The sequence below is a fragment of the Cervus elaphus genome, chromosome 4 (genome assembly GCF_910594005.1).
Source record: "Cervus elaphus chromosome 4, mCerEla1.1, whole genome shotgun sequence".
In the NCBI taxonomy this organism is placed as follows: domain Eukaryota; kingdom Metazoa; phylum Chordata; class Mammalia; order Artiodactyla; family Cervidae; genus Cervus; species Cervus elaphus.
In genome coordinates, this window is record NC_057818.1 from 52,943,911 (window position 1) to 52,964,675 (window position 20,765).

Genomic DNA, 20,765 nt, shown 5'->3' on the forward strand with positions numbered 1-20,765 from the left:
AGGAGCACAGGTGAGGCCTTCAGAGCTTATGGAAAAGGGGTGCTAGGTTGGGCCGGCCTCAGCCATGTCTCAGAGGCACCCCCGGGGTCCCCACTGAGTGGGCTCACTTTGGATAGCCAGGACCCCACCATCGGGCCCCCTTGGTGTCCAGTAGGTGGCCCCTTGGCATCTCCATAGGACACCAAGATGGAGATTCCTGCTGGGGCCCAGCACGCCTTCCCCAAGAGCCTCCTGCTCTCAGGTAAGGAGGAAACATACCCCCCAGGGCTGAGGGGAGAAGGGATCCTTAGCCCAGGGGCTGAGGTTTCCTCTTGAAAGAAGGGAAAGTTTGTCAGGGGAAAGGAAATTATGAGAGTAAGATGGGAGGGAAGGGCAGAAGAATCATAACCTCATCCCCATTTAACCTGTGGAGTTTTCTAGAATGCCAGGTCCACAAAAGCTGGAATTTACTTCTGCTTGATTCCCTGCTGAATTCCCAGGGCTTAGAAATCTAGGGAATTTTATTTTATTATTTTTTTTGGCTGTATCACACAGCATATGGGATCTTAATTCCCTGACCAGTCATAACTACTGGACCACTAGGGAAGTCCATAAGGAACTTTACACATATCCTATATAACTGGTATTGTAGCATGAACAATATATTGGTTAAACAATTATTAGTTAGACAAACTAATAAATTAGTTCAGAGAGTCCATGTGTTTGGAGGCAGATCACATACCATCTCCAAAGGGAAAAACTTTCTGGACCAATGGGATGGCAGATCTGTGACAGTCATACCTGGGTTACACTCTTGCACCCAGAGCAGACATCACTAATCAATCCCAGCACTGCTGCCAATGAGCAGCCCTCAGAGCCTGCAGTTGAGGACCTGTAGGGAGGAGGATGCTATGGTCCCTGCCTAACACTTCTGATCCCAGGCCTCGCCTGTAACCCCACAGCCTCCATCCTGGCCCTCTGGGTCCCCCAAGGCTCCTGGGCAGCCCTCCACATCCAGAAGATTCCGGAGCAGCCTCAAATGAACCAGGACCTTCTCCTGTCTGTCCAGGGCATCCCAGACACCTTCCAGGACTTCAGCTGGTACCTGGGGGAGGAGGCCCATGGAGGCACGATGCTATTCACCTACATCCCCAAGCTGCTACGACCCCAGAGGGATGGCAGTGCCATGAATCAGCGAGACATCGTTGGCTTCTCCAACGGCTCCATGCTGCTGCGTCGCGCCCAGCCCAGCGACAGCGGCACCTATCAGGTAGCTGTCACCATCAACCCTTCCTGGACCATGCGGGCCAAGACTGAGGTCCAGGTGGTCGGTGAGTGTTGGGCACTGGGGGAAGAAGTGGGGAGGCTAATGCAACCTGAGCAGCCACCAAGCTCTGTGCAAACATTTGGTCTTCTCGTTCCTTCATGCAATACATATTGGCTGAGCACTTACTCAGTACCAGCCCTGAAGTTGTCATTTAATCCTCTGGTGCATTAACTAAGAACACATCTATCGAATGCCTACTTTGTGCCAGGCACTGAGCCGGACCCTGGAGAATGCACCATTACATTTATTCTTCACATGCATGAATTCATGAAATATGTATTGAGCACCTACTGTATGCCTAGTCTTGAGGGATCTATGTTCATAAGTCAAGAATTTATTGGGAATTCCTTGGCAGTCCAGCGGTTAGGACTTGACACTTTCACTGTGGCGATCCAGGGTTGATCCCCAGTAAGGGAACTAAGATCCCACAAGCCTCACAGTACAGCCAAAAAAAAAAAAAAAAATGTATTGATGAATCTACTCTGAGCAGAACAGAGAGATGGTGGCAGACAACAGCAACAGCTAATATTTCCTGGGTACTTGTTATGGATCAAAGACAGTTCTAAACACCTGCCCTAGAACACAACTTCTCGACCTGGGCACTATTAACATTTTGGACTGGCTATTTCTTTGTAGCAGAGGCTACACAGTTCCGTCCACTGTCAAGTATTTAGCACCTTCCCTGGGCTCTCATCACTAGATGCTAATAGAGCCTTCCCAGTAGTGACAACCAAAAATGTCTTCAGACATTGCCAAATGTCACCCCTGTTTGAGAACCACTACCCTATATTAATTCATGTGTATCTTTTCTCAGAACTCTGTGAACTATTATATGCCAATTATATCTCAATAAAGCTGGGAATGGAATGACTTAACTTTTCCAGGCAGACTTGGTCGCTCATCATCTAGGTCCCCATAGGACTCGGCTCATCCCTTTCCCTTTGTGATTGTCATCACATGTTCTAATTTATAACCTTAAAAACTTGTCTTGTGGTAATTCCCTGGTGTTCCAGTGGTTACAACTTCTTGCTTCCACTGCAGAGGGCACAGGTTCGATCCCTGGTTGGGGAACTAAGATTCCACATGCACATCAGTGCACCCAAACAGACCACAGAGTGAGAAAAATGGAACATGCTCACCCTTTTACTTTTTAATTAATGCTTACTGAAGTATCGTTGCTTTACAATGTTGTATTACTGTTCCTATTGTACAGAAAAGTGAATCAGCCATACATACATCCCCTCCCTTTTAAACTTCCTTCCCATTCAATTCACCATTAAGTAGAGTCCCTATGCTATACTATTAAATGACTTGTTATAGGTAAATGCCAGCTTTACCCATAATAACTCATTTAATCCTCACTGCAGCTCTGCTAAGTAAGTAACATTATTAGATCCATTTTACAGATGCAAAAACTAAGGCACAGAAAGGTTAGACTTGTCCAGTAAAAAAATAAATGAATAAATAAACAATGATGTGATCTAGAATAGGCTTTGCTGAGAAAGTAGGCAAAAGAAGGAAGGGCGTCCTGAGGATTTCTAGGGCAGGAGTTCCTGGTAGAGGGCATAGCATGTGCAAAGGCCCTGAGGTTAGACTAGTTTGGTGTGTTTAAAGTATAGACAGATGGACTCCACAGCTAGAAGACAGTGAGCAAGTTGAGTGTGGGGAGGTGAGGGCTGAGAGGTAGACAGGGGCCAGGTTCATAGGCCATGGAAAGACTGACAAGAAGCCACGAGAGGGTTTAAGCAGGAGAGTGATCGGATTCATAGCTTAACTCATCCATTGGGCACAGGGCAGGTTGAATCTCTGTTTTATCCCGAAGGTTTGAAGCAGGGTATCAGGCAGCTCACCATCAAATCAGCAGCAGAGATGGGACTCGAATGCAGCACCTCCTGAATTAGACACACAACTGCCTCTGCCGGAGCTAAATTCCTCATTCACTCCTTCAGCAAGCACCCCCTAAGAGCCACCTCCTCAAGGCCTCCTCTGTGTCTGGCCGGTACTGGGCAGTGCTGGGGACAGAGTGGTGACCAAGGCAGCCCTGACCTTCCCCTCCTGGGGCTCACAGCCCAGTGAGGGAGACAGATATTAACTTCATAATCACACACACATACAATAGATTCTTATGCACAGTGCAGGTACTGGGAAGGAAACTGCAGGAATTATGAGATTGTAAAGAGGGGTGTCAGGGAGGCTGCCTGAAAAGGTGATCCTTCAACGAAGTTTGAATGATGATCGACAGTTCCTTTTTTTTTCCCCACTACTTTTTGTTTTGGTTGCCCTGGGCTTTAGCTGTGGTATGTGAACGCTTAGTTGTGCCATGTGGGATCTAGTTCCCTGACCAGGGATTGAACCCAGGCCCCCCACATTGGGAGCACAGAGTCTTAGCCACCAGAATCACCAGGAAAACCCCCTGGAAGTTCTAATTAGAGAAGAAAGGAGCTCTGGAAGGTATACGGGCAGAGGGCTCAGCCTGTGCATAGGGCCTGGGGCAGGAAGCTGCAGGGCTCATGAATTAGCCGGCAGGAGGCCAGCATGGCTGAGACAGGGCAGTGAACAGGGGGCATCTTAGGAGGTCAGCACTGCAGGATAGATTTGAGCCAAGGCCAGGGGCTTCCCTGGTGGCTTAGATAGTAAAGAATCTGCCTGCAATGCACGGAGACCTGGCTTAGATCCCTGAGTTGGGAAGATCCCCTGGAGAAAGGAATGCCAACCCAATCCAGTATTCTTGCCTGGAGAATTCCATGGACAGAGAAGCCTGGCTTCATGAAGTCATAAAGAGTCGGACATGACTGAGCAACTAACACTTGGGTTGTAAGAATAGAAGCTCTCTCCAACTGACTCAGAGTGGGGGTGTCTTGTAGAGCCCCAGAGGTAGCCCCTGGGATGTGGGCTCTATATTGGGCCAGGGTTCACAGCTGCTTCTTCAGAGCCTAGAACAGGGCCAGACACACTGTTGAATGAATGAATGGATCTGGTGCCCAGCCTGGAGGGTGGGAAAGGAAGTTTTGCGAGGAAAGCAGGTGCTCCCTCCACCTCCAGGGGGCGCCATCTCCAGTCTCATCTCTGCTCCAAGGCTCCATTCCCCTCACAGCCAAGGATTCCTACCAAGACACTACACAGGCTTCTTTGCGTATTCTGAGTCTTCTCTTCCAAGATGCAGAGATAGAGAGAAAGGGAGCTGGAGAGACAGACAGAGAATCTGGTTGGCCCTATCTGGCCTGTGGGTCTGCTTCCCCTTGAGTCAAAGGCCCACCCCTTTTCCAAGGAGATGGGATCAAGTACAACAAACCAGAAGGGGAGCTGGGGACGACAGCTGGGAAGATGAGCCAGGACTCAACAGCCACAAGGTAGACTTTATCATTTTGTTCATCATCAGTCTCCTAGTGCCTAGAGCATGGCTTAGCACACATGAGCCACTCAGTAAATATTTGCAACCCCATCTCTAATTTATGAAGCACTTACTACTTGCCGGCACCTCCAACTAAGTGCTTTGCCAACCTGACTTTATTCCATTCCTGTAAGAACCTTGCAGGTAGCCCTGGGATGGTCCCCATTTTACAGAAGGGTAAATGGAGGCCCTGGGCGGGCCCCAGAGCACGCCTGGGGGAAGGGGAGGAGCCAAGTGCATAGCCCTGGCCTTCCTGCCATGCGGTTCTTACACACGGACTCCCGTGGAAATACTGAGGGGCCCCCGTGGAAAAAGCAAGCAAAGGGGGCGGGGAATGGCCTTGATTTCAGAGGGCAGAGCACAGGGGGCAGGGAAGCCAGGCAGTTCAGCCCAGTGTAAAAAAGAAGAGCAGAGGAAAAGGCAGAGGGAATTGGGGGTAGGCTCGGTTGGGAGGGTCCTCGAGTTAGGGTGGGTGTCCTCAGCCCCAGACATTTATATTGGAGGGCCCCAAATTCAGCCCCCCAACCTAGGTGGGAATGGAAATGGCCGACAGCACTTCTAGCATCCCAGGTAACTCACACACTCAATCTCTCTTCATCACGAGGGAGTTTGGCTATAACAGAAGCCAACTCTGACTGGCATGTGCAGGAAAGTGTTTTTAGGTTTTTTTTAATATTTATCTTTTTTTTTCATTTATTTTTATTAGTTGGAGGCTAATTACTTTACAGTATTGTAGTGGTTTCTGTCATACATTGACATGAATCAGCCATGGATTTACATGTATTCCCCATCTCGATCCCCCCTCCCACCTCCCTCTCCACCCAATTCCTCTGGGTAATATTTATCTTTTAAATTTATTTATTTGGCTGTGCCAGGTCTTAGTTGCGTCACATTCCATCTTCTAGTTCCAGCATGTGGACTCTAGTTCCCTGACCAGGGATTGAACCCAAGCCCCCTGCATTGGGAGTGTAGCATCTTAGACACTATACCACCAGGGAAGTCCCCAGAAAGGGGTTTAATAAAGCTTAGCATGTCTAAAAAAATAATCACATCAGTGTATTTAAAGCTCAGACTCACAGACATGAAGAACAAACTTTTGGTTACCAAAGAGGATGAGGAGGGATAAATGAGGAGTATGGGATACAGAGCATTATATATAAAATAGATAAACATTAGGGATTTACTGTATAGCACAGGGAACCATTGGAGAAGGAAATGGCCACCCACTCCAGTATTCTCGCCCGGAGAATTCCATGGACAGAGGAGCTTGGCGGGCTACAGTCCATGGAGTCGCAAAGAGTCAGACATGACTGAGTGACTAACACTCCTACACGGAACCACATTCAGTATCTTGCAACAATTGACAATAAAAGAATCTGAAGCTAAAACTAGCCCAACGTTGTAAACCAACTATAGTTAAATTAAAAAAAAAAAAAAAAAACGATAAAAAAATAAAATGAAAAAGGTAGTACATGTTCACAGGACCTTCCCAAGGCTAGAAACAAGGAACAAGGTATAAATAACTTGGTGGAACTGCTCCTACTGAAGTAGCCATTGCCCACAACATCTGGGCCCCTGGGGCCCAGAACCCCTGCCTGCAGGCCCTTGGAAGGCTGCATTCATTCACGTACTCATTCAATGAGTATCTACATCGAGCACTTACTATACACCAGGCACTGAGTTTACAGAAGGAAAGTACAAAGATCACTGCTCTTGTGGAGTTTATATGTTGGTGGACGTGCCGGCTCTAGCCTCACCATCACAGGCTCCATGTGGTACCTGCATCTCTGGCTTCACATGGATGCATCTGATCAGGGAGCCTGGGTCACATGACAGGTCCCCATGGAAAGAGAACCTAAGAAAGAGAGTCTCTGGCAGGACTCCCAAGGCATATGATTCACAGAAACACAAGTGAAGGCAGATACTGTAAACCATCCCCAGTTTACAGGTGACAATACTGGAGCCCAGAGAGGGGAAGTCAGTCTCCTGAGGTCACACAGCCTGCAAGCAACAGAAACTTGGTTCAAACATACAGAGGGGAGCCACAGTCCCAGAAACCTCGTCATGAGGGTTTGGGGCCTTTGAGCAACTCTGCCCAGTTTCCTCAAAGTCTTCAGGCCCTTTGTTACCCGTGGGGGCTAATTGTGGAGCGTGACTGCCCTTGATTGACTGTGTATAGTGCATTTTTCACACAGTTTATCTTCTATGACCTCCCAACCATGGTGTGATGATCCCCATTTTACAGATGGGAAAACTGAGGCACAATCTGAGTAACTTGTCTAGGTCACCCACATAGGGAGAAGCAGATGCTGGACTGGAACCCGGGCTAGTTGCCTCCAGAGTCTATGCTCCTAGCTAGGTCTTGATTCTGCCTGAGTGTTAACAGCTATCATTATAAACTAACTATAGGGAGTCAAGAGTTTAGTCCCGACCCACAGTGCAGTTACAGAATTAGACACAAAGCCTGCCCTTGGGGCCCTAGCTGAACCCAAAGCCCCCCTGGCTCAGGGAGTTATTTCCCACTCGGGCTCAAGTTTGAGCTGCTAATAATGAAACTGAATTTGGTGCAAGCAAGACAGGCTTGAGCGTGGCCAGAGATTGGAGAAGGGGAACTTCTACTCTAAAAGCCTCTTCCCTCTGAAGGGAGAGGAGTAGGGGGATTTTAAGGGTTAGGAAACAGGTCATCAGGGCTCTAGAAAAGGGGTGGAGATTTCAGGGGCAGCCTTGGGCACACGCTGTCACCCATGCTCCTTTGCACGTAGCTCTAATTGAGCCTTTTCAACCCCATGGACTGTAGCCCACCAGGCTCCTCTGTCCATGGGATTTCCCAGGCAAGAATACTGGAGTGGGTTGCCATTTCCTTCTCCAGGGGATCTTCCTGACCCAGGGATCAAGCCCAAGTCTCCTGCATTGGCAGGTGGATTCTTTACCACTGAGCCACCAAGGAAGCTAATTTTGCCTAGCAGAGTATAAATCCCCTCTTTGGGCAGAGATCTAACGAAACAAAGGTAACTCTCGGACACCTCCAGGTCTCAGCTGCACAGGTGCATTCATGGGGTCATGTCAGAGCCAGTTTTGGGGCGGTTGACCACTGTGTATCTCTCAGCACACAGCTGCAAAGCATCGCTGGAAGATACCAAGTGCTTTGAAACAAACACAGAGATAAATCAGAGCAAGTGTTCATCAGCTCTCAGGGCCTGGTATGAAAACACAGAGATAAACGAGGCAAGGAAAGTCGGCCTTCTTGGATCTAGCCAATTCAGTCTGGTTTTGTCTTGGGTCTTTGCAGCATCCTGTTGATAAAACACAACTAACCTGTGTGGTTTAAAAAAAAAAAAAAACCAGTTTCTGTACCTGGGACCTGGACTGCATAACACGGGTGTCAATATGACCTTTAGCGAAATGGCCAAGACTTTCAGAGGCTTTGTTCTTATGTCTGTAAAATGGGGGCAATGACATCACCACCATCACAGGATCCTTTAGATCCCCAACATTTTTGGCACCAGGGATTGGTTTCATAAAAGACAATTTTTCCATGGCGGGTGGGGTGGGGTGAGTAATTTGGGGATGATTCAAATGCATGACTATTATTAAGCACTTTATTTCTGTTTATTATTACATCAGCTCCACCTCAGATCATCAGGCATTAGATCCCAGAGTTTGGGGATCCCCTGTTTAGAGGACTGCCTTGGCAAATCCATGTGAAGCTGCTACTTCTGAAGCTGTGAAAATAAAGGATAACCAAAGGAGGAAAACAAAGGCTATTAATTCAGAGCTTGCATATAGCAGGGGAGTTATCCAATATCCCTTGCATTTTGGCAGAGACTCAAAGGCAGGCAGAGAGGTGGAAAAGCTTTGGAATGAAAAACAGGAAAGGCTACAGGTGTGTCCTTGTGGGAGGCTGTTGGCACAGAAAAGCAGGACATCCTAGGTGATTGGTTAGGGGACGCGTTTGGTTTTCTCTGGCTGGCCCTGAGTTAGAAAAAAGGGACAAAAATTAGGAGTTGTTAATCAAGTCCCGGCCATTTGGCACTGATTGTTACAGAAGTTATTGTTCAGCTTCCTGCGTTGTCACTAGAGATAGAAATCTGGCTTCCTGTAAGTCTGACTTCAGCTGGCTTCCTGGGCTGTTTGTAAGAGGGTTGGTTTCCTAGGCAGTTCTCTGTACCTTGTGAGTCACAATTCTGTTTTCAGAGCAGGTCTGACAGTTGTCGGTTTGCATACTGGTCTCTCAAAGCACTTTTTCGATGTGATTCTGTCTAATCAAAGATCAACATGGAGGGACTTCCCTGGTGGTGCAATGCTTAAGAATCCACCTGCCAACACAGGGGCCACAGGTTCGATCTCTGGTCTGGGAAGATCCCACATGCCATGGGGCAGGTACGCCTGTATGCCACAAGTACTGAACCCACGCTCTAGAGCCTGAGAACCACAGCTACTGAAGCCCATGCGCCCTAGAGCCTGTACTCCGCAAAAGGGAAGGCACTGCAGTGAGAAGCCCTCACACAGCAATGAAGCGCAGACCCGGCTCCACAACTAGAGAAAGCCCCCATGCAGCAACAAAGACCCAGTGCAGCCACAAATAAAATTAAAAATAAAAGGATCAACATGGATAAATCTGCTCCATGGAAGACCCAGATTTTTTTGTTAGTAGAACTGAGAATAGATGGTCCCAGAGACCAGTGAAGAGAAAAGCCAAAAGAAAAGAAGTTTCAGTCCTGGAAGAAGAAACAGAATGTGAGGCTCGGTTCCAGCTACTTCTTGCTGTGGGACAAACTCAGTGGTCTAAAACAACAACCATTTTATTATGTTCATGATTTCTGGGATCAAGAAGACGGAGAGCTTCGTGATATCCAGCCTCAGATGAAAGGCTTCAAAAGGCTGAGCTTGGCTCAAATGCCGGAAGCTAAAAGCACCCAGAGGTGTCTTCATGCACTTGCTGTCAGCTGGGTACTCAGCTGGGGCTATCAATAGGATCATGGATCCTACTGATCAATGTGTCCTCACCAGTGTGACTGCTTGGGCTTCCTCACAACATGGAGGCTGGGTTCTGGGTTCATGATGGGAAAGCATGGAAGGAGTAAGTGTCCTGGAAGACCACAGCAGAAATTCCGTGGCTTCTTCTGACCTAGCCTTGGAAGTCACACCTTGATCTACACCGTATTCTTCTGATTACAAGTGAATCACTAAGGTTGGCCCACATTCAAGGGAGGGAGATTAGACCTTCCACTGGATAGGAGAACAGCAAAGTCATATTGAAGAAGAGTGTTCAGTTGAAATCAACTTTGGAAAATACAGTGATTCACAGGCTGGCTCTTCACAGGCTCACTGTCTATAATAAAAGGCAGAAAAACCTCCTTGGTGGTCCAGTGGTTGAGAATCTGCCTGCAAGGCAGAGGACACCATTTGGATCCCTGGTCCGAGACATGCTTACATGCCTCGGAGCAACCAAGTCTGAGCACCACAACTACTGAAGCCCTCGCACCCTAGAGCCCTGGATGCAGCACATGGCAAAGACCCAGTGCAGTCAAAACTAAATAAATAAAAAATTTTAAATAAATAATATTTTTAAAAAATAATAAAATAAAAGGCAGAAAAGATAGCCAAAAATAAATAAAATTTTAAAATAAATAATATTTTTAAAAATGATAAAATAAAAGGCAGAAAATATAAACAAGCTGTGAAAATCATGTGAATCAGGGAAGTTTTTTTGCTACAGCAACAGAAACTGCTTCTAGCTGATTTAAACAGAAAAGGAACAAATTCAAGGATCCTAAAGAAGTACATCAAGGCTGTATATTGTCACCCTGCTTATTTAACTTATATGCAGAGTACATCATGAGAAATGCTGGGCTGGAGGAAGCACAAGCTGGAATCAAGATTGCCGGGAGAAATATCAATAACCTCAGATATGCAGATGACATCACCCTTATGGCAGAAAGTGAAGAAGAACTAAAGAGCCTCTTGAGGAAAGTGAAAGAGGAGAGTGAAAAAGCTGGCTTAAAGCTCAACATTCAGAAAACTAAGATCATGGCATCCAGTCTCATCACTTCATGGGAAATAGATGGGGAAACAGTGGCTGACTTTATTTTGGGGGGCTCTAAAATCACTGCAGATGGTGATTGCAGCCATGAAATTAAAAGACGGTTACTCCTTGGAAGGAAAGTTATGACCAACCTAGACAGCATATTATAAAGCAGAGACATTACTTTGTCCACAAAGGTCTGTCTAGTCAAGGCTATGGTTTTTCCAGTAGTCATGTTAGGATGTGAGAGTTGGACTATAAAGAAAGCTGAGCGCTGAAGAATTGATGCTTTTGAACTGTGGTGTTGAAGAAGACACTTGAGAGTCCATTGGACTTCAAGGAGATCCAGCCAGTCCATCCTAAAGCAGATCGGTCCTGGGTGTTCATTGGAAGGACTGATGTTGAAGCTGAATCTCCAATACTTTGGCCACCTGATGCGAAGAGCTGACTCATTTGAAAAGACCTTGATGCCGGGAGGGATTGGGGGCAGGAGGAGAAGGGGACGACAGAGGATGAGATGGTTGGATGGCATCACCGACTCAATGGACATGAGTTTGAGTAAACTCAGGCAGTTGGTGATGGACAGGGAGGCCTGACATGCTGCAGTTCATGGGGTCACAAAGAGTCGGACACAACTGAGCAACTGAACTGAATGGAACTGAGACAACTCAGAGAGTCTCCGGAACGGCAGGGAACCAGCCTCGGAACGTGTTGTTTGCTGAACTGCATGCTCAGTTGCTTCAGCTGTGCCCAACTCTTTGCGACCCTGTGGACTGTAGCCCACCAGGCTCCTCTGTCCTGTGGGGATTCTCCAGGCAAGAACACTGGAGTGGGTTGCCATGCCCTCCTCCAGGGGATCTTCCCCACCCAGAGATTGAACTCGTGTCCCTTATGACTCCTGAATTGGCAAGTGGATTCTAAACCCCAGGCTTAGCTACCAAGAAGGACTGGGATAAAACAGATGTCCAGATTGAGATTAAAGGCTAGAGGTTCTGTTGGAGGGGGCTGGAGTCAGGTAAGGCTTGGTCCCAGATCTGGCATGTTGAGCTTGAGAATCCTATGAGTCCTTTATGTCCCTGATAAAACACAGTCCAGAACCTCATCCTTTTCCTGGAAGGACAGAGGGGCATCAGCTGAGGCAAGAAAAAGCCAGTTGGTGGAGCGAGGGTGGGGCAGCGTGTCAAGAGGTAGGTGTGGGATGTGCTGAGGTTGGAAGGAAATCCGAGAGAAGCAGAGATGTTGAGGTGGGGGGAGCCAGGGTGTTCCATCTGGGACATGTTGACTTTTCCGAGCGGCGGAATCAACCTGACAGTTGGATGGTCAGATCTGAAATACAGGAGAAAGCTCCGAGCTGGGAAGATGGAATCACACATCAGTGTATGGACTCTCACTGATACAGTGGGGAGGGTGGTGGGGAGGCCTTCCAAAGCATCACATGGTCCTCTCTCTCTCTCTCTCATTCCCCAGAAAAGCCTAAGGAGCTGCCTGTTACCAACCTGCCTGTGAGTGCTGGGATTGTGGCTGCTATCGTCATTGGATCTCTTGCCACTGGGTGTATCTTCGTTGGCAGCATTGCCTATCTCCTGGTGACAAGAGGCTGGAGGGCTCAGAACCACAGGTATAGGAGCGCCAGCCCTTTCTTTTTCCCATCGGTCTGCTCCCCCTCCCCTCTTGGATCCCCTTGATTCTTCTTCCCCAAGTCACATCATCCAACTCATACACAATCTCATCCATCCTGGAACTCCTGAGGTGGAGAGGATCTTCCTATCTTGTATTAGACAGAAGTCTGCATTGCAAGGGACAGAGACCTTACCTTTTTACTGGCTTACCAAGTAATAAGAAATGTTCTTGTCCTATATAAGTGAGCTTCAGGTATGGCTGGATCCAGGGGCTCAGTTCTATCAAGAAACTCCTCTGTAGACCTCTCAACTCTCCTTTTCTCTATGGTGGCTCCATTTCCAGGCAGGTTCTTTCCTTAAGGTATGACAAGATAGCTAGCTCTCAGTGGCTCTAGGCTTATATTATACCAGCTCAGCCACCCAAGAGGAAACATGGTACATTTTTCCTGATAGTTCCATCAAAAACCCCAGAGCTGCCTCTCACTGGCTTAACTAAATCACATGTCCTTACATGAAACAATCACCACGGCCAGGTCTCAGAATGCAAACTTGAGCTACTTGTATAACCGTGGAGCCAGAGAGATAAACCCAGCTCCACATGATGAAATGGACTAAGAGTGGGGAAGGTTCCTCAAAAGAAAACCAGATGTAATTGCCAAAGAATGGGAGTGGATGGTGGGCAGGCAAAGGCATCAGATGGTGCCTACCTCTGAGGGGTTGGGTAGGCAGGAAACAGGGAGAGGCAAAGACACAGAGAGAAGGGGGAGGAGGCCTGTTTTCCCAGGGAACAGTGTATTCATGAAAAATTCCTTTCTCATGAGATCAGCCTCTTCAGAACTTTGTCTCCTACCTTGATTCTGAGCTAAGACATCTAATTTCACTTCCACTCAGTAATCCCTAGAAAATGAAAGCAGTAATTTTGTCTCCTCCCTCAACTCTTCCTTATGTGTTATAGTTTCCTGACCTTCAAGATTTTGTCTTCCTTGAATATGTTCTAAATTAGGGGTGGCAAACAGCTTTCACCTCCCAGCCCAATTCCAATCAGTAAATTAACCTACACATATTTGTTGAGGGCCCGCTATGGGCTAGGCGCTGTTCTAGGCACTAGACAGCTTGACGGATAAGGAGGTGGGCGGGGGAGGGGGGGATCCCATCTAAGTTAGTGAGAAAAGATGCTGCGATGGATTAACAATGTCTGCCACAGTCATATCAAAGGTAGTGGAGGCACCTAAGCCATGCCTGCTAGACATCCTTGTTGTCTCAAAGGGTGATGCAAAGAGGTGATGGGGGACTTCTCTGGTGCTCTGGTGGTTAAGAATCCACCTTGCAAGGCAGGGGATGAGGGTTCAATCCAGGGTTGGGGAACTAAGATCCCACATGCTGAGGGGCAACTAAGCCTGTGTCCTGCAACTAGAGAAGCCCGCATGCCACAACTAAGACCGGATGCAGCCAAAATAAATAAGTAAATAAAAGGGAGCTGCAGTCCATGGAGTCACAGAGAGAAGGACAGGACTGAGCAAACACACACACACACACACAAACACCATAGTTTGCCATAGCCTTAGAGACTAGAAGTCATTTACCAAATGGCACAGAACTGGCCCGTGAATGGCAAAAAGTTCTCAAGATAGTGACCCTTACCTGCCTACCATGTAAGCTCCAGAACCAAAGCTAGACACCGTATCTCCTGACCCTCTGACCAGCTTCCTTCCTACAGGGCCAGTGATTCTAGGTCAAGTTTGAAACATTTCCAAATCTAAAAAATTTTTAACCTTTTGATGACATTTTTTTTTCATTTATTTTTATTAGTTGGAGGCTAATTACTTTACAATATTGTAGTGGTTTTTGCGATACATTGACATGAATCAGCCATGGATTTACATGTGTTCCCCATCCTGAACCCCCCTCCCACCTCCCGACATTTTTAAAGTTATGATATTTTTAAAGGCGTTGAATCAGATGGGGAAAAGAATTCCTTTTTCTTCTCTTTTTGCAGGATTCTGAGACCAGCGAATGAATACCTTGATCAGGGTTTTAATGCCTTTCTAATGCTTTCTAGCTTCTAAGAAGAGAAAATCAGCAACATATGGAGCTACGAATCTAAACCATTGTTTGGCTTTTGTTTTCTCACTTTCTATACTTACGTCCAGCTGTATGGAGTTTTATTTTCAATCACAACGTAACAGCTTCCAACTGGTCTCCCTGCTGCCATTCCCACCCCCACAGTCTGTCTCCCATTCTCCCGTTTAACAGCCAGAGAGTCTGTTAAAATTGGTCAGGGACTCTCCTGGTGGTTCAGTGGTTAAGAATCAGCCTTGCTATGCAGGGGACAGTTCCCTGGCCTGGGAACTAAGATCCATAGGCAACTAAGCCCAGGCACTGCAGCTACTCAGCCAGCAAAGATCCCACATGATGCAATGAAGATTCCCCCGGGCTGCAACTAAGACTCGACAGAGCCAAATAAATAAATAAATCAGTCAGCTCTGGTCCTGGAGTCAAGGCCAAAGTCCACATCATGGCCCCAAGACTCAGCTCAATCTGCCACCCACCCTCTCGCCTTCCTGACCTCACCTCTTGCCACTCTCTCCCTCACTCTCTCTGCCCCAGCCACACTCCCTCCTTACTATTCCTTTGCGGTTCCAGCTCCTGCCTCAGGACCTTTGCACAGACTGTCATCTCCTCTTGGAACTCTCTTCTCTTGATTTCTGCACACTTGGTACCCCTGGCTATTTCAAGCCTTTCCTCAGTTATCACCTTCTCAGTGAGGCACCCCAAACCATCCTGCCTGAAACTGCACACACACACACACACACACACACACACACACCACCCTCTGCCCCCTGCAGTCCTCATTTTCCTTCATCCCCCTTTTCATTCCCTAATGTTCACTGTCCCATCATTTATTTGAATCCTCCCCCTCCCTCCTCACTATGGTGTCCACTCCAGGAGGCCAGGGGTCTTTGTTCCCAGCTGTGTCCCCAGTGACTTCAACAGTACCCAGCCCGTGGTCAGTGTTTTTATAAATATTTGTTTAGTGAATTAATGAATTGGTGGTAGGGAAGTCATGTACTTTTTAAACAAGGGTATTCAAATGAGCCGATTTAAAGAGGAATATTAAGGAAATCATGAAACAGGTAGGTGGCGCTGAATCGTTCAGGTGGTCTGTGTAATTGACGAGGTTAAGGATGCCCTGTGTAAGGGGGCGGCAGGGGAGACCTGAGGGAGGACTGTGTGGCTGGGGATTATGGGTGAAGAAGCTGGGATGGGGCAGGACTTGTCCTGGGTCATTTTGAAGCAGGGACCCTCTCTCTCTCTCTAGGGCCTGATGGCTCTTCCAGCTTCTCTGAGTCTCTCTCTAGCCACCTGAGCATCTTACAATTCTAATAACCTTTCCTCCATGTGCCCCCAGGATAACAACCACAGAGAAACCAGAGCTGGGCCCCAGTCATCATGCCGGTAAGCCAGAGGCCCCTGTCTCACAACCTGGCCCTCCTCAGGGCGCCCTCCTCCTCTGCCTCCCAGCCGAAAACCCCCTTGTGGTCCCCAGTTTTGGGCCTCCCAATCACTTCCCCCACCCAGACCTTGCTGGGACTCCCCAGATTCAGCCCACAGAGTCTGAGCACATTAGCGTTCACCCCAAACCTGTTTCTCCTCCTTTTCTCAATGTCTAGTCCTCCCATCCTCTGTCACCACAACACTGGTGGCTCCTGTACCCCAACGGGTAACAACCCAACCCAAGCTCCATCTTCGGGATCTCCCGACCTAGTTCCTCCCTGTCCTCCCAGCTCCCACACTCACCTCCACCCCATTTCTGAGCAGAGTCCCTCTAAATCTCTGACCCTGTCTCTCCTCTGCTCAAAAACCCTCTATGGCTCCCTAGTACCCTTAGGACAAAGTTCAGACTCCTTAACATGACTCTCAAGGCCCCTCATAAACTGGTCCCCTCTGTCTTTCTTGGCTTCATCTCTCATATGTAACATTTCCATCCCCGAAACAATACAAAGAAATAAATATATATATTGGGGTCACCAAAAAGTTCATTCAGATTTTTCCACTTTTTGACCTACCCAATATAACCCAGACAGGTAAAACATAGTTCCTCAAACACCAGTGTTCCCACTGCCAGGCCTCTGCACAACCGCTCTCTTGCCTTTGCATGGCTCTCACTTCTCTTGCTATTCTCAGAGGTCCCCTCCTCCAGGAAGTCCTCCCTGACCCCCCTCCAGGAGCCCTATGGGCTCCCCTACTCCAGCTCTGCACACTCTGGGTCATCCCTGACTGGGGACAGGCTTGTCTCCCCCACTGAACGATGAGCCCCAGGAAGGCAGGGCAAGGCCAGCGCTGCCTCAGTCACTACTGTGTCCCCAGCACAGGGCTGAGCAAGAAGAGAGTTTAACACAAATGTTAGTTGCAGCAGCTGGAACGGACCTGTCCTCTGCTTCAGGTGACGACATCTATGAAGCGATGCCATCGCCAGTCCTCCTGGTGTCCCCTCTTGGTGACATGGGGCCCATGAACACCGCCACGGTGAGCCCCCGCCCCTCTCCCCTAAAGCCAACTTTTGACCTGTTGCCTCCCCTCCGAGTGTGCTGGGGTGCCCTAGGGTGCCTTGCCACACAGTTTGGGAACTGCTGTTCCCTGTCTAGGCCACTCCCTATTTTAAAAATATAAACAAAAGAGACTGAAAGGAAACAGCCCAACACAGAAACAGTTTGTCTCCGGGCGTGGCGGCTGCTGGGTGGGCTCCATCTGCCTCTTATAAGTGTGGCAACTTAAGACAGGATTCTTACAAGAGGATTTTCTACACTGAGTAGATATTCCCTTTACAGTCAGGTGGAAAGGGTTGATTAAAGTAAGAAATAAGAAGAGAGACTGGGAATTCCCTGGCAGTCCTGTGGTTAAGACTGTGCACTTTCACGGCCGAGGGTGCAGGTTCAATCCTTGATCAGGGAACTAAGATCTCACAAGCCTCATGGTGCAATCAGAAAAAAAAAAAAGAAGAAGAAGAAGGTGGAGGCGAAGAAGGAAAAGGGACTTAAACAGTTAAGACTGAAAGCTTAGAACCACATGCGTTGATGGGGAGGCTGAGCATTACCTGGCGCCAGGCTATTGGCCGCACCTCCCATGCACCCATTTCTCAGAAGGGAACACTGAATGCAGGGAGGTTAAGTCCCTTCACTTAGAGGTCTCAGAGTCAGGGAGGGGCGATGGGGACCCGAAGTCCAGGTCTGTCCCGACACCAGAGGGCAAAGGAGGGGGGGTGTTGGGGTGCTGGGGGGCCTGGCTCACCCCTGTTCTTCCCCTGCAGCCGCCAGACCTGCCTCTGCCCCCGCCCCCACCGCCCCCACTGCCGGAGCCGCAGCCGGAGCCTGAGCACCACCCCTACCAGGTGTGGAGCTGGGGGGCGGGGCGGGGCGGGGCGGGGCGGGACCAGCAGGCTCGGTGGGCGGGACCAGCAGGCTCGGTGGGCGGGACCAGCAGGCTCGGTGGGCGGGGCTTCCTTCCGACCCCGACCCCGACCCCGACTCCCGAGCTCCCGGGAAGGAAGTGAGTTGCCCCCTCTCGGAGACTTCCCGGGCAAGTCATTTCCCGTCTGCGGGGCGGGGGGCGGGTTACAGTTTCCTCCTTCGTCAAAGGATTCCAATGCAGTGAACTTAGACCGGAAGAAATGAAGCCCAGAGAGGGGAAGGGCCTTGCCCAGGGTCACACAGCGAGTCAGGGCCCCACCGCAGGGCCTCCCCCAGCAACCCCGTTCCTGGGCCTGGGTCTCAGCCAGTCGCCCGCTGTCTGCCCCTGAACTGCCTCCGTCTGTGTCCCTGTGTCCTGTCTTACGTGTCTCTCTACCCCTGTGGGTCTCCCCACCCCGCCCCGCAGCTCCTGTGTCTCTCCCTCACTCTTTTTCTGTACTCTGCACTTTTTGTTTCTCTGTCTCACTCTCTGCTTGTCCCTCCTTTCCTGTGTCTCTGTCTCCCCCTGGCTCTCACCCCCAACCACAACAACCCCTCCGTCTCTTTCCCTCCTCTTCCCCCCAGGATCTGCTGAACCCCGACCCTGCCCCGTACTGCCAGCTGGTGCCCGCGCCCTGAAGGGGTCCCAGGAGAGGCCAGCCAGGGAGAGGAGACGCCTCAGACTTCCCCGGGGGCCTTGAACCCGGAGAAAAGCCTCCGCAGAGATGCAGCAAGACCGGGACCCCGGGGCTGTAAGGTCCACAAGATGCACGCGGCCAGTGGCTTAGGCAGCATCCAGCAGGATGGTGATGGGCCTAGCTCCTCACTCCCCAGCTGAACAAACAACTTGCCCTGAGGTCTGGCCCTCCAACAACCTGTCCTGGGCCCATGCCTGGGAAAAGCAGGCTCTTGCTAGCCCCACTCCACTCCAAAGCCCCCCAGAAGGTAGTCTCAGGCCTGCTTCCAGCCAGACCGCACAAGCGCCTTCTTGGCCGGACTCCCTCATCTCAACCCACAGCACCCCACCCAGCTCTGCTGACCTCCCTGGAAGCCCCTTCCCCTGGTCTTCCCATCACACGTGCTCCAGAGCAGAAGGCCCATGACCGCGAGTTCTGGCCTCACGAACCTGTGGCCCCAGAGGACATTTCAGGCCAGTTTCCACGGCCGCCTTCCCTGTCCAGTCAGATCCAGCGCCTCTTAAAATTCGATCTCTCTGAACCTGTGGCCAACTTCTGCCCTTTTCCCCCCCAGACCCCCAGTTCGGGGCAGCCGCTTTCTCCTCTGCCCCCACTCAACCCTGTCCTCAATGTGGGTTCCATCTCTTGCTCTAATTTATTCATTCATTCAGCAATAAATAAACTGTGTGCCCTGCACAGTTCAAAACAAACATCCCTGCTCTCCTGGAGGGTCACTCTGGCAACGGAGAGTCAAAAAACAAATAACATATGTGGTGTGTTGACGGGAGGCATAAAGAGAGAAGGAGGGCGGGAGTGTTGGGAGGCTGTGTGCGTGTGTGCATGTGTGTGCTCAGTCACTCAGTCGTGTCTGACACTTTTGCAGCCCCATGGATTGTAGACCGCTAGGATCCTCTGTCTATGGGATTTTCCAGGCAAGAATGCTAGACTGGGTTGCCATTTCATCTTCCAGGGAATCTTCCCAACCCAGGGATTCTTTACCACTGAGCCACCCATGGTGTGTTGGGGTGGGAGGGATAGAGAAAAGTGAGAGTGTTTGAGGATTGAGGTTTTAAAGGAAGGGGGCAGAGGAGGCTTAGCTGAGAAGGTAACAGTGAACAAAGACCTAGAGGAGAGGGAGGGAGCCATGAGGGGATCTAGGAGGAAAGCATTCCAGGCAATGGGAACAGCAAGTGCAAAGGCCCTGAGGCAGGAGTCTGCCTAGTGTGTCCGAGGAGCAGCAAGGAAGCCAGCATGGCAGAAGCAGAATAAAGAAGTGGGAAGGGGTGGGGGGTGAGGTCAGGGAGATGGGCAGGGGCAGACCATGCAGGGCATGTAAGCCCCTGCGAAGATTGGCTTTTCCTCTGGGAGCTGAGAAACAAAGACTATGTGGTAGGTGGAAGAATGACCCTTGCATTACTTAGGGATTCTGTTACACCCAGCTCCCTGTAAATCCTGATTGAAACAACACCCATGTCCACGATGGCAGTACTTTCAAGAGTAAGTTCTCTGAGGCTGACTGCATGCCTTCTAGCTCCCTTGGTACCAGCTTTGTTCTACAATAAATTGTGTTCCCCCCAAATTCATGTTGAAACCCTAATCCCCCACGTGACTCTTTTTGGAGTAGGACCTTTAAAGAGATGATTAAGACTCTTGAGAGTCCCTTGGACTGCAAGGAGATCAAACCAGTCAGTCCTAAAGGAAATCAGTCCTGAATATTCATTGGAAGGACTAATGCTGAAGCTGAAGCTTCAATACTTTGGCCACCTGATGTGGAGAACTGACTCATTGGAAAAGACCCTGATGCTGGGAAAGATTGAAGGGAGGAGGAGAAGGGGACGACAGAGGATGAGATGGTTGGATGGCATCACCAACTCAATGGCCTTGAGTTTGAGCAAGCTCTGGGAGTTGGTGATGAACAGGGAAGCCTGGCATGCTGCAGTCCATGGGGTCGCAAAGAGTCAGACACGACTGAGTGACTGGACTGAACTTAACTGAAAGTTTAAATGAGGTCAGGGGATAGGGCTGTAATCCAGTACAATTAGTGTCCTTACAAGAAGAGGAAGAGAGTATTCCCTGGTGGTCCAGTGATTAGGACTCCTTACTCTCACTGTGAAAAGCCTAGGTTCAATCCCTGGTTGGGGAACTAGATCCCACAAGCTGTGCAGTGCAGCCAGAAATAAATAAATAAAAATTTAAAGTAAAAATATAATTAAAAGAAGAGGAGGAGACACTAGGGATGCACACGCATGGAGAAGAAAAACAACACATGAAATCATCATGAGGCGGTTATTCGCAAGCCA

General features: G+C 49.3%; 1 protein-coding gene across 3 annotated transcripts; it reads left to right on the plus strand.

The window, feature by feature from the left end:
- Positions 1-19,177, plus strand: CEACAM19 (CEA cell adhesion molecule 19). Of its 3 annotated transcripts, none has more exons than XM_043899432.1 (7): positions 1-241; positions 942-1,310; positions 12,190-12,340; positions 15,751-15,797; positions 16,750-16,868; positions 17,650-17,730; positions 18,374-19,177. In XM_043899432.1, the coding sequence occupies exons 1-7, from the start codon at positions 187-189 to the stop codon at positions 18,425-18,427; spliced, it is 876 nt and encodes a 291-aa protein (XP_043755367.1). In that variant the 5' UTR covers positions 1-186; the 3' UTR covers positions 18,428-19,177. The 3 variants fall into 3 exon arrangements, with proteins under 3 accessions (XP_043755367.1, XP_043755368.1, XP_043755370.1); XM_043899433.1 differs by having other exon boundaries at positions 16,786-16,868; XM_043899435.1 differs by having other exon boundaries at positions 1,049-1,249.
- The last annotated feature ends 1,588 nt before the right edge of the window (positions 19,178-20,765 follow it).